This window comes from Euprymna scolopes, chromosome 25 (genome assembly GCF_053919585.1).
Source record: "Euprymna scolopes isolate OS-2025 chromosome 25, ASM5391958v1, whole genome shotgun sequence".
Taxonomy (NCBI): domain Eukaryota; kingdom Metazoa; phylum Mollusca; class Cephalopoda; order Sepiida; family Sepiolidae; genus Euprymna; species Euprymna scolopes.
The window spans coordinates 31898228-31911467 of NC_136506.1; the positions used below are offsets into that span (position 1 = coordinate 31898228).

Here is a 13240-nt window from a genome sequence, read left to right on the forward strand (position 1 = left end):
ATTAGGAATAGCCTATAATAAAATTACACTGTTATCGACCCTTCTACAAACTATATGATGATAATGGGAAATTTTATGCCTCAACCAGCTTATAAATTAGATTTATTGAAACAAAACAAATTTAAATTTCTATCACAAATTATGAACGGATATTCAGTTGATACTATCTTTTCTTGGTTGATTTTCAGTTGAGTATAAACAAAAAAAAACATTTAAAGAGACCCGAATTTATGTCAAATTTCTGTTTTCTTAAAAGGAAGAAAAATCATAAGGAATAGCCTAAAAGTGAAGATATTTTTAACATGAATAGAGTGAACTCCCATTTAAAAAGTAAAAAGATATTTGTATTTAAAAAAATTTTGTGCATGAAATGATCTTCAAATAAAAATTTAAAACAAAATAATGATTTAAAAATAAAGTAATGTTTGATTAAATCTATTTTCTTAAAATTGCTCAAAAAATAAATCCTGAAACGTTGTGTGTTAGGACTTTCTTTAAATGTCCACAAAAATATAAATATATTTACCCGCTGTGGTAGTTTTCGTTGTAGATGTTGTTATTGGAGATGCTGAAAAAGAAATATATACATTCAATAGCAATATTGTTGTAAAATTTGTTCAAAGTTTTATTAGTTATTAGTCATTCTAATACAAAAAACTACATCTTTTATCTGATAATATTCATGCATCTATAGAATTTGTAAGTAATTTTGGTAATTTCTGTTATACATTAATCAGATTAAAATGATATATAATGTCAGCATTCAGAGATAACTTGATCGATTGGAATTTAGACAAGGATGAGTTTGATTAACAAATAAGATGAGTTGATCCGTATAACATAAAGTTAACTGAAAATAATTCTGCTGAGAATTGAATGTATCTATAGATGAAACGATTATTGTAGGCATATTATAACCGATATATTCGATGTACAATATAAGTATTTCACTTTAGGAAGTTATCAAAATATATTTAGAAACCATTTTCTACTTGTTAGGATTTTGCAGGGCAAGTTGGAGTAAATAGTACAACTATAAGTAATAATAATAGCTATTTTCTTTTCACAAAAATAGTTGATATAGAAATAAAGGTACATTGATAGTCCAATAAATAAAGTGCCCATGATATGAATTGTTAAAATAGAGATAAAACATTATCCTTGAGGAATATGAAATGTCCTTACTTGGCAAATGGAAACATGCTTCAACATCCAAGTTTACTTTGTAGTTTGGATTCTGATCATCTTCTTTTTCTTCCAAAATCACCTTGATTGCAGTCACTTTGTCAAATGTAGTTGAGATGAATGGCCCAGTGATTTTATTGGCACCAGGAAGTGGTTCGAAATTTTCAGATCCTGGACGTTGTACAAGAATTGTGATTTTCTTTGCATTACCGCTAACATCAACCTTGATCAGTTCCACCCCTTCAGAGTCATCGGTCAGTTTAACTGTAATGCTGGGTTTCGGATTGTTGGGGTCAGTTGGTGCTGGTACAATCCATCCAGGTCCTTCAGGTCTGACATCACTTACAGGAGAGTTTGGTGTGTCTGGTGTTCCACTAATGTACTCATCAGGGATGAGGCTTTTATCATTCATACCCTTAGAAGACTCACATCGAACTGCAAACAAAAGTAAATCAATTTCACAAATTTGTAGTTTATATAATTTAAACGTTTTACTCGTAGTACAGAATTAAATATACATTTGTAAAGATAAAATCATTTTAATTATATTATTTAAAAATGTAATGATGAAAGCCACTTTTCAATTTAGAAATTTAGTTTACATAGTATGAATCAAAGAAGAACAAAACTCTAATTCTTAGCAGTTTTCAATGTAAGGAACATATTAACACTTATTCGATATAAGCAATAATTATATACAATAAATTTCAAAGTTTAAGTCGACAAATTTGATATGGAAGTAATTAATAAGTCATGAAATATGTATTTTGTAAAATAATTTATACAATATCCAAAATATAAATCCACTTACTTTGTGTAGTAGTAGCAGTAGTCATTTTAGTTGTTGAAGCTGTTGTTTTTGTTGTTTGAGATGCTGAAAATAAAAACATTAAAATAGCAATATTTGAAATAGAAATATTTAAAATTTTATGATTGATAGATAAGTCATTCTAAGCAAAATACAAGGAAATTCATATTTTCATTGTTTCTATAAAATAAACAACATTATAAAATTAAAATTTGATTATTAAAACAGAAAGAATTAACATTTATTAGTATATATAAAGATAAGCATCTAATATCCTAACAACATTCTTTTTTTTTTATCTAAACGATTTTCTGTTTATTATATGCCAAATGGTCAGGAAATTAAAGATACTTAGTCGTTTTACAACAGGTTTACCAATGACAGGGATAATATTTATACACGTAGTATGTAAAATATGCATAAAAATTATGGCAAAATATTATGAAATGTCCTTACTTGGCAAATGGAAACATGCTTCAACATCCAAGTTTACTTTGTAGTTTGGATTCTGATCATCTTCTTTTTCTTCCAAAATCACCTTGATTGCAGTCACTTTGTCAAATGTAGTTGAGATGAATGGCCCAGTGATTTTATTGGCACCAGGAAGTGGTTCAAAATTTTCAGATCCTGGACGTTGTACAAGAATTGTGATTTTCTTTGCATTACCGCTAACATCAACCTTGATCAGTTCCACCCCTTCAGAGTCATCGGTCAGTTTAACTGTAATGCTGGGTTTCGGATTGTTGGGGTCAGTTGGTGCTGGTACAATCCATCCAGGGCCTTCAGGTCTCACATCACTTACAGGAGAGTTTGGTGTGTCTGGTGTTCCACTAATGAAAGCATCAGGAATGAGGCTTTTATCATCCATACCTTTAGTAGATTCACATCGAACTGGAATTGGAACAAAACCAAAACAATAAGAAAATGTTCATTTAATAGTTGTATGTGAAAATAAAAATTACGAAATAAATCCATGGTCATATATCGCTAACAGACACTTAAAAATATGTTTTCAATGTTGGTAAAATATTAATGAAACAAGAGAAAGAAGAAAACATATTGAGTGTAAGACTTTTTTACATGAAAATTGATATTTTGTATTATTTGGAATATTCAGATCATTCTTTTTATATTTGTTGTTATATTCAGAAATTTTGTTTGATGTAACGGTCGTCCTTTTTTCAGTTGCACATATTGTCTAATTGTGTTAATTATGAATAATTTAATTTCTCACTTGATGTTGTTGAAGTACGTCCTGATGTTGTTGAAGTACGTCCTGATGTTGTTGATGTACGTCCTGATGTTGTGGTGATTTTAGGTGTCACTGTAAGAAGGAAGAAAATTAAGAAAATTTTGTTACATGTTAAATTTGTTTAAAAGATTTAATGCAGATCATATAGTAAATAAGTACAAATCAGCAAGCGACAATCGTCAAGTACGTATTGTATATTAGATAATGTACAGTGAATATTGTATAATTGATATTACTTATGTAAGAAAAGGGCTATGAAATCTATATTTCTCTTTTTTTGTCTGTCTTTCCATTTAACCTTTTTCTTGGAAACCACTAGTCTGGTGAGGGCGAAATTTTGTATGGACTCTTCTTTTTGTAAGGTGCAGCGAATTAAGTATGATGGTATCCATTCGCTGTACGGTTAAGAATTAAAGATATAAATAGGGATTAGTATTTAATGCAAACACCAGCACAAATGAAACCATATTCAACTAGCAATTTGATATAAAGCACACATTATAAGCCAACAAGCTTGAAATTTTCCTCGTTTTTATTGAACTAAAAAGCATAGTAGTAGTAGTGTGTAACGCAAATAAGTCCTCGTATATAAGTGTAGAGGCTATTATGATTAATATGAAGCAGATTGTAAACAGTGAGTACTGTACAGTTTAGTGGATATTACTGATATTAGAAATTGAATATTTCATAGTGTTATTGTATTGTGAATATTACTTATGTAAGATGATAGATAATCTATTATATTTAGAAAGTAATTATTGCTGATTGTGTCTGTAGTCCATTCAAATTCCTAACACCACTTTCACTCATGTTGAATATCTTTATATAGTGTTAAGTGTATTTAGTTGTTGTATGAGGCAAACTATGCCATGAAACAATATGTATATATATCCGGGAAAAAAAAGAAAGATAACTATAGCAAGATATTTATTAAGGCAATATGATTGTAATAATATATATATCTCAAAGAATGATGTAAGTTTGCAACTTGTAGAAAAATGTATCTTTTCCTCAATTACTGAATGTTTGTAAAGCTATATATGTTAATTAGAATACGGTTATTTTACCTGTTATTGTTGGCGTTCCTGTTGAAGTGGATCCAGTTGTTGGTCCAGGTCCTGTAAGGTAAATACATTATTGTATTAGAATAGTTTGTAAATATTATATGCCAATGTTGAATGAGTTAATAAAATAAAGAGAAATTATTGTTGAATAATAAATTAAAATTTTACTCTAGTGCATGAGAAATAAATAAAACAATTGGAAATATGTGTTCCCATATAGTTGATTTTCGTAGACATTTGGTATGTTTCATTTACTTATTATGGTTCATTTGAGTTTAATTGAAATAGTAAACTAAAAACATTTATTCCAAATTTCATGGTATACTTGTTGCTTTTGGTTACACTCAATGATTATCATCTTGTAAATCCTTTTTTTGAAACTAGAGACATGGAATATATTAGCATATTGAAATTAAAAAACTACATGGGTGTATGATCCATTTTCTTACAGAGGTTATCGGTGATGTAGGGCAAGCCGAGGTTAGAAAACAGGAAGTACTGGATTATTAAAGTTTACAATCAATGGCAGATCCACTAATGCAGAATAATTTTAGATCGGTATAACCCTCTGAGCGAATATAAGCAAGGTAACTGCTTCATTCTCAAGTGTAAAAGAAGGAGAAATTAGGAATAGCCTATACTAAAATTACACTGTTATCGACCCTTCTACAAACTATATGATGATAATGGGAAATTTTATGCCTCAACCAGCTTATAAATTAGATTTATTGAAACAAAACAAATTTAAATTTCTATCACAAATTATGAACGGATATTCAGTTGATACTATCTTTTCTTGGTTGATTTTCAGTTGAGTATAAACAAAAAAAAACATTTAAAGAGACCCGAATTTATGTCAAATTTCTGTTTTCTTAAAAGGAAGAAAAATCATAAGGAATAGCCTAAAAGTGAAGATATTTTTAACATGAATAGAGTGAACTCCCATTTAAAAAGTAAAAAGATATTTGTATTTAAAAAAATTTTGTGCATGAAATGATCTTCAAATAAAAATTTAAAACAAAATAATGATTTAAAAATAAAGTAATGTTTGATTAAATCTATTTTCTTAAAATTGCTCAAAAAATAAATCCTGAAACGTTGTGTGTTAGGACTTTCTTTAAATGTCCACAAAAATATAAATATATTTACCCGCTGTGGTAGTTTTCGTTGTAGATGTTGTTATTGGAGATGCTGAAAAAGAAATATATACATTCAATAGCAATATTGTTGTAAAATTTGTTCAAAGTTTTATTAGTTATTAGTCATTCTAATACAAAAAACTACATCTTTTATCTGATAATATTCATGCATCTATAGAATTTGTAAGTAATTTTGGTAATTTCTGTTATACATTAATCAGATTAAAATGATATATAATGTCAGCATTCAGAGATAACTTGATCGATTGGAATTTAGACAAGGATGAGTTTGATTAACAAATAAGATGAGTTGATCCGTATAACATAAAGTTAACTGAAAGTAATTCTGCTGAGAATTGAATGTATCTATAGATGAAACGATTATTGTAGGCATATTATAACCGATATATTCGATGTACAATATAAGTATTTCACTTTAGGAAGTTATCAAAATATATTTAGAAACCATTTTCTACTTGTTAGGATTTTGCAGGGCAAGTTGGAGTAAATAGTACAACTATAAGTAATAATAATAGCTATTTTCTTTTCACAAAAATAGTTGATATAGAAATAAAGGTACATTGATAGTCCAATAAATAAAGTGCCCATGATATGAATTGTTAAAATAGAGATAAAACATTATCCTTGAGGAATATGAAATGTCCTTACTTGGCAAATGGAAACATGCTTCAACATCCAAGTTTACTTTGTAGTTTGGATTCTGATCATCTTCTTTTTCTTCCAAAATCACCTTGATTGCAGTCACTTTGTCAAATGTAGTTGAGATGAATGGCCCAGTGATTTTATTGGCACCAGGAAGTGGTTCGAAATTTTCAGATCCTGGACGTTGTACAAGAATTGTGATTTTCTTTGCATTACCGCTAACATCAACCTTGATCAGTTCCACCCCTTCAGAGTCATCGGTCAGTTTAACTGTAATGCTGGGTTTCGGATTGTTGGGGTCAGTTGGTGCTGGTACAATCCATCCAGGTCCTTCAGGTCTGACATCACTTACAGGAGAGTTTGGTGTGTCTGGTGTTCCACTAATGTACTCATCAGGGATGAGGCTTTTATCATTCATACCCTTAGAAGACTCACATCGAACTGCAAACAAAAGTAAATCAATTTCACAAATTTGTAGTTTATATAATTTAAACGTTTTACTCGTAGTACAGAATTAAATATACATTTGTAAAGATAAAATCATTTTAATTATATTATTTAAAAATGTAATGATGAAAGCCACTTTTCAATTTAGAAATTTAGTTTACATAGTATGAATCAAAGAAGAACAAAACTCTAATTCTTAGCAGTTTTCAATGTAAGGAACATATTAACACTTATTCGATATAAGCAATAATTATATACAATAAATTTCAAAGTTTAAGTCGACAAATTTGATATGGAAGTAATTAATAAGTCATGAAATATGTATTTTGTAAAATAATTTATACAATATCCAAAATATAAATCCACTTACTTTGTGTAGTAGTAGCAGTAGTCATTTTAGTTGTTGAAGCTGTTGTTTTTGTTGTTTGAGATGCTGAAAATAAAAACATTAAAATAGCAATATTTGAAATAGAAATATTTAAAATTTTATGATTGATAGATAAGTCATTCTAAGCAAAATACAAGGAAATTCATATTTTCATTGTTTCTATAAAATAAACAACATTATAAAATTAAAATTTGATTATTAAAACAGAAAGAATTAACATTTATTAGTATATATAAAGATAAGCATCTAATATCCTAACAACATTCTTTTTTTTTTATCTAAACGATTTTCTGTTTATTATATGCCAAATGGTCAGGAAATTAAAGATACTTAGTCGTTTTACAACAGGTTTACCAATGACAGGGATAATATTTATACACGTAGTATGTAAAATATGCATAAAAATTATGGCAAAATATTATGAAATGTCCTTACTTGGCAAATGGAAACATGCTTCAACATCCAAGTTTACTTTGTAGTTTGGATTCTGATCATCTTCTTTTTCTTCCAAAATCACCTTGATTGCAGTCACTTTGTCAAATGTAGTTGAGATGAATGGCCCAGTGATTTTATTGGCACCAGGAAGTGGTTCAAAATTTTCAGATCCTGGACGTTGTACAAGAATTGTGATTTTCTTTGCATTACCGCTAACATCAACCTTGATCAGTTCCACCCCTTCAGAGTCATCGGTCAGTTTAACTGTAATGCTGGGTTTCGGATTGTTGGGGTCAGTTGGTGCTGGTACAATCCATCCAGGGCCTTCAGGTCTCACATCACTTACAGGAGAGTTTGGTGTGTCTGGTGTTCCACTAATGAAAGCATCAGGAATGAGGCTTTTATCATCCATACCTTTAGTAGATTCACATCGAACTGGAATTGGAACAAAACCAAAACAATAAGAAAATGTTCATTTAATAGTTGTATGTGAAAATAAAAATTACGAAATAAATCCATGGTCATATATCGCTAACAGACACTTAAAAATATGTTTTCAATGTTGGTAAAATATTAATGAAACAAGAGAAAGAAGAAAACATATTGAGTGTAAGACTTTTTTACATGAAAATTGATATTTTGTATTATTTGGAATATTCAGATCATTCTTTTTATATTTGTTGTTATATTCAGAAATTTTGTTTGATGTAACGGTCGTCCTTTTTTCAGTTGCACATATTGTCTAATTGTGTTAATTATGAATAATTTAATTTCTCACTTGATGTTGTTGAAGTACGTCCTGATGTTGTTGAAGTACGTCCTGATGTTGTTGATGTACGTCCTGATGTTGTGGTGATTTTAGGTGTCACTGTAAGAAGGAAGAAAATTAAGAAAATTTTGTTACATGTTAAATTTGTTTAAAAGATTTAATGCAGATCATATAGTAAATAAGTACAAATCAGCAAGCGACAATCGTCAAGTACGTATTGTATATTAGATAATGTACAGTGAATATTGTATAATTGATATTACTTATGTAAGAAAAGGGCTATGAAATCTATATTTCTCTTTTTTTGTCTGTCTTTCCATTTAACCTTTTTCTTGGAAACCACTAGTCTGGTGAGGGCGAAATTTTGTATGGACTCTTCTTTTTGTAAGGTGCAGCGAATTAAGTATGATGGTATCCATTCGCTGTACGGTTAAGAATTAAAGATATAAATAGGGATTAGTATTTAATGCAAACACCAGCACAAATGAAACCATATTCAACTAGCAATTTGATATAAAGCACACATTATAAGCCAACAAGCTTGAAATTTTCCTCGTTTTTATTGAACTAAAAAGCATAGTAGTAGTAGTGTGTAACGCAAATAAGTCCTCGTATATAAGTGTAGAGGCTATTATGATTAATATGAAGCAGATTGTAAACAGTGAGTACTGTACAGTTTAGTGGATATTACTGATATTAGAAATTGAATATTTCATAGTGTTATTGTATTGTGAATATTACTTATGTAAGATGATAGATAATCTATTATATTTAGAAAGTAATTATTGCTGATTGTGTCTGTAGTCCATTCAAATTCCTAACACCACTTTCACTCATGTTGAATATCTTTATATAGTGTTAAGTGTATTTAGTTGTTGTATGAGGCAAACTATGCCATGAAACAATATGTATATATATCCGGGAAAAAAAAGAAAGATAACTATAGCAAGATATTTATTAAGGCAATATGATTGTAATAATATATATATCTCAAAGAATGATGTAAGTTTGCAACTTGTAGAAAAATGTATCTTTTCCTCAATTACTGAATGTTTGTAAAGCTATATATGTTAATTAGAATACGGTTATTTTACCTGTTATTGTTGGCGTTCCTGTTGAAGTGGATCCAGTTGTTGGTCCAGGTCCTGTAAGGTAAATACATTATTGTATTAGAATAGTTTGTAAATATTATATGCCAATGTTGAATGAGTTAATAAAATAAAGAGAAATTATTGTTGAATAATAAATTAAAATTTTACTCTAGTGCATGAGAAATAAATAAAACAATTGGAAATATGTGTTCCCATATAGTTGATTTTCGTAGACATTTGGTATGTTTCATTTACTTATTATGGTTCATTTGAGTTTAATTGAAATAGTAAACTAAAAACATTTATTCCAAATTTCATGGTATACTTGTTGCTTTTGGTTACACTCAATGATTATCATCTTGTAAATCCTTTTTTTGAAACTAGAGACATGGAATATATTAGCATATTGAAATTAAAAAACTACATGGGTGTATGATCCATTTTCTTACAGAGGTTATCGGTGATGTAGGGCAAGCCGAGGTTAGAAAACAGGAAGTACTGGATTATTAAAGTTTACAATCAATGGCAGATCCACTAATGCAGAATAATTTTAGATCGGTATAACCCTCTGAGCGAATATAAGCAAGGTAACTGCTTCATTCTCAAGTGTAAAAGAAGGAGAAATTAGGAATAGCCTATAATAAAATTACACTGTTATCGACCCTTCTACAAACTATATGATGATAATGGGAAATTTTATGCCTCAACCAGCTTATAAATTAGATTTATTGAAACAAAACAAATTTAAATTTCTATCACAAATTATGAACGGATATTCAGTTGATACTATCTTTTCTTGGTTGATTTTCAGTTGAGTATAAACAAAAAAAAACATTTAAAGAGACCCGAATTTATGTCAAATTTCTGTTTTCTTAAAAGGAAGAAAAATCATAAGGAATAGCCTAAAAGTGAAGATATTTTTAACATGAATAGAGTGAACTCCCATTTAAAAAGTAAAAAGATATTTGTATTTAAAAAAATTTTGTGCATGAAATGATCTTCAAATAAAAATTTAAAACAAAATAATGATTTAAAAATAAAGTAATGTTTGATTAAATCTATTTTCTTAAAATTGCTCAAAAAATAAATCCTGAAACGTTGTGTGTTAGGACTTTCTTTAAATGTCCACAAAAATATAAATATATTTACCCGCTGTGGTAGTTTTCGTTGTAGATGTTGTTATTGGAGATGCTGAAAAAGAAATATATACATTCAATAGCAATATTGTTGTAAAATTTGTTCAAAGTTTTATTAGTTATTAGTCATTCTAATACAAAAAACTACATCTTTTATCTGATAATATTCATGCATCTATAGAATTTGTAAGTAATTTTGGTAATTTCTGTTATACATTAATCAGATTAAAATGATATATAATGTCAGCATTCAGAGATAACTTGATCGATTGGAATTTGGACAAGGATGAGTTTGATTAACAAATAAGATGAGTTGATCCGTATAACATAAAGTTAACTGAAAATAATTCTGCTGAGAATTGAATGTATCTATAGATGAAACGATTATTGTAGGCATATTATAACCGATATATTCGATGTACAATATAAGTATTTCACTTTAGGAAGTTATCAAAATATATTTAGAAACCATTTTCTACTTGTTAGGATTTTGCAGGGCAAGTTGGAGTAAATAGTACAACTATAAGTAATAATAATAGCTATTTTCTTTTCACAAAAATAGTTGATATAGAAATAAAGGTACATTGATAGTCCAATAAATAAAGTGCCCATGATATGAATTGTTAAAATAGAGATAAAACATTATCCTTGAGGAATATGAAATGTCCTTACTTGGCAAATGGAAACATGCTTCAACATCCAAGTTTACTTTGTAGTTTGGATTCTGATCATCTTCTTTTTCTTCCAAAATCACCTTGATTGCAGTCACTTTGTCAAATGTAGTTGAGATGAATGGCCCAGTGATTTTATTGGCACCAGGAAGTGGTTCGAAATTTTCAGATCCTGGACGTTGTACAAGAATTGTGATTTTCTTTGCATTACCGCTAACATCAACCTTGATCAGTTCCACCCCTTCAGAGTCATCGGTCAGTTTAACTGTAATGCTGGGTTTCGGATTGTTGGGGTCAGTTGGTGCTGGTACAATCCATCCAGGTCCTTCAGGTCTGACATCACTTACAGGAGAGTTTGGTGTGTCTGGTGTTCCACTAATGTACTCATCAGGGATGAGGCTTTTATCATTCATACCCTTAGAAGACTCACATCGAACTGCAAACAAAAGTAAATCAATTTCACAAATTTGTAGTTTATATAATTTAAACGTTTTACTCGTAGTACAGAATTAAATATACATTTGTAAAGATAAAATCATTTTAATTATATTATTTAAAAATGTAATGATGAAAGCCACTTTTCAATTTAGAAATTTAGTTTACATAGTATGAATCAAAGAAGAACAAAACTCTAATTCTTAGCAGTTTTCAATGTAAGGAACATATTAACACTTATTCGATATAAGCAATAATTATATACAATAGATTTCAAAGTTTAAGTCGACAAATTTGGTATGGAAGTAATTAATAAGTCATGAAATATGTATTTTGTAAAATAATTTATACAATATCCAAAATATAAATCCACTTACTTTGTGTAGTAGTAGCAGTAGTCATTTTAGTTGTTGAAGCTGTTGTTTTTGTTGCTTGAGATGCTGAAAATAAAAACATTAAAATAGCAATATTTGAAATAGAAATATTTAAAATTTTATGATTGATAGATAAGTCATTCTAAGCAAAATACAAGGAAATTCATATTTTCATTGTTTCTATAAAATAAACAACATTATAAAATTAAAATTTGATTATTAAAACAGAAAGAATTAACATTTATTAGTATATATAAAGATAAGCATCTAATATCCTAACAACATTCTTTTTTTTTTTATCTAAACCATTTTCTGTTTATTATATGCCAAATGGTCAGGAAATTAAAGATACTTAGTCGTTTTACAACAGGTTTACCAATGACAGGGATAATATTTATACACTTAGTATGTAAAATATGCATAAAAATTATGGCAAAATATTATGAAATGTCCTTACTTGGCAAATGGAAACATGCTTCAACATCCAAGTTTACTTTGTAGTTTGGATTCTGATCATCTTCTTTTTCTTCCAAAATCACCTTGATTGCAGTCACTTTGTCAAATGTAGTTGAGATGAATGGCCCAGTGATTTTATTGGCACCAGGAAGTGGTTCGAAATTTTCAGATCCTGGACGTTGTACAAGAATTGTGATTTTCTTTGCATTACCGCTAACATCAACCTTGATCAGTTCCACCCCTTCAGAGTCATCGGTCAGTTTAACTGTAATGCTGGGTTTCGGATTGTTGGGGTCAGTTGGTGCTGGTACAATCCATCCAGGGCCTTCAGGTCTCACATCACTTACAGGAGAGTTTGGTGTGTCTGGTGTTCCACTAATGAAAGCATCAGGAATGAGGCTTTTATCATCCATACCTTTAGTAGATTCACATCGAACTGGAATTGGAACAAAACCAAAACAATAAGAAAATGTTCATTTAATAGTTGTATGTGAAAATAAAAATTACGAAATAAATCCATGGTCATATATCGCTAACAGACACTTAAAAATATGTTTTCAATGTTGGTAAAATATTAATGAAACAAGAGAAAGAAGAAAACATATTGAGTGTAAGACTTTTTTACATGAAAATTGATATTTTGTATTATTTGGAATATTCAGATCATTCTTTTTATATTTGTTGTTATATTCAGAAATTTTGTTTGATGTAACGGTCGTCCTTTTTTCAGTTGCACATATTGTCTAATTGTGTTAATTATGAATAATTTAATTTCTCACTTGATGTTGTTGAAGTACGTCCTGATGTTGTTGAAGTACGTCCTGATGTTGTTGATGTACGTCCTGATGTTGTGGTGATTTTAGGTGTCACTGTAAGAAGGAAGAAAATTAAGAAAATTTTGTTACATGTTAAATTTGTTTAAAAGAT

The 13240-nt window shown here is 29.1% G+C and overlaps 1 protein-coding gene across 1 annotated transcript in view; it reads right to left on the minus strand.

Moving 5' to 3' along the window:
* Positions 1-13240, minus strand: part of LOC145247313 (uncharacterized) — a 558870-nt gene that overhangs the window by 216504 nt on the left and 329126 nt on the right. The window contains exons 219-235 of the mRNA XM_080108949.1: positions 13093-13182; positions 12315-12749; positions 11861-11923; positions 11050-11484; positions 10391-10432; positions 9245-9295; positions 8160-8249; positions 7382-7816; positions 6929-6991; positions 6118-6552; positions 5459-5500; positions 4313-4363; positions 3228-3317; positions 2450-2884; positions 1997-2059; positions 1186-1620; positions 527-568 (exon numbers count right to left, since the gene is read on the minus strand). Coding sequence (XP_079965075.1) covers positions 527-568; positions 1186-1620; positions 1997-2059; positions 2450-2884; positions 3228-3317; positions 4313-4363; positions 5459-5500; positions 6118-6552; positions 6929-6991; positions 7382-7816; positions 8160-8249; positions 9245-9295; positions 10391-10432; positions 11050-11484; positions 11861-11923; positions 12315-12749; positions 13093-13182 — 3297 coding nt within the window. The remainder of the gene's footprint in view (positions 1-526; positions 569-1185; positions 1621-1996; positions 2060-2449; positions 2885-3227; positions 3318-4312; positions 4364-5458; positions 5501-6117; positions 6553-6928; positions 6992-7381; positions 7817-8159; positions 8250-9244; positions 9296-10390; positions 10433-11049; positions 11485-11860; positions 11924-12314; positions 12750-13092; positions 13183-13240) is intronic.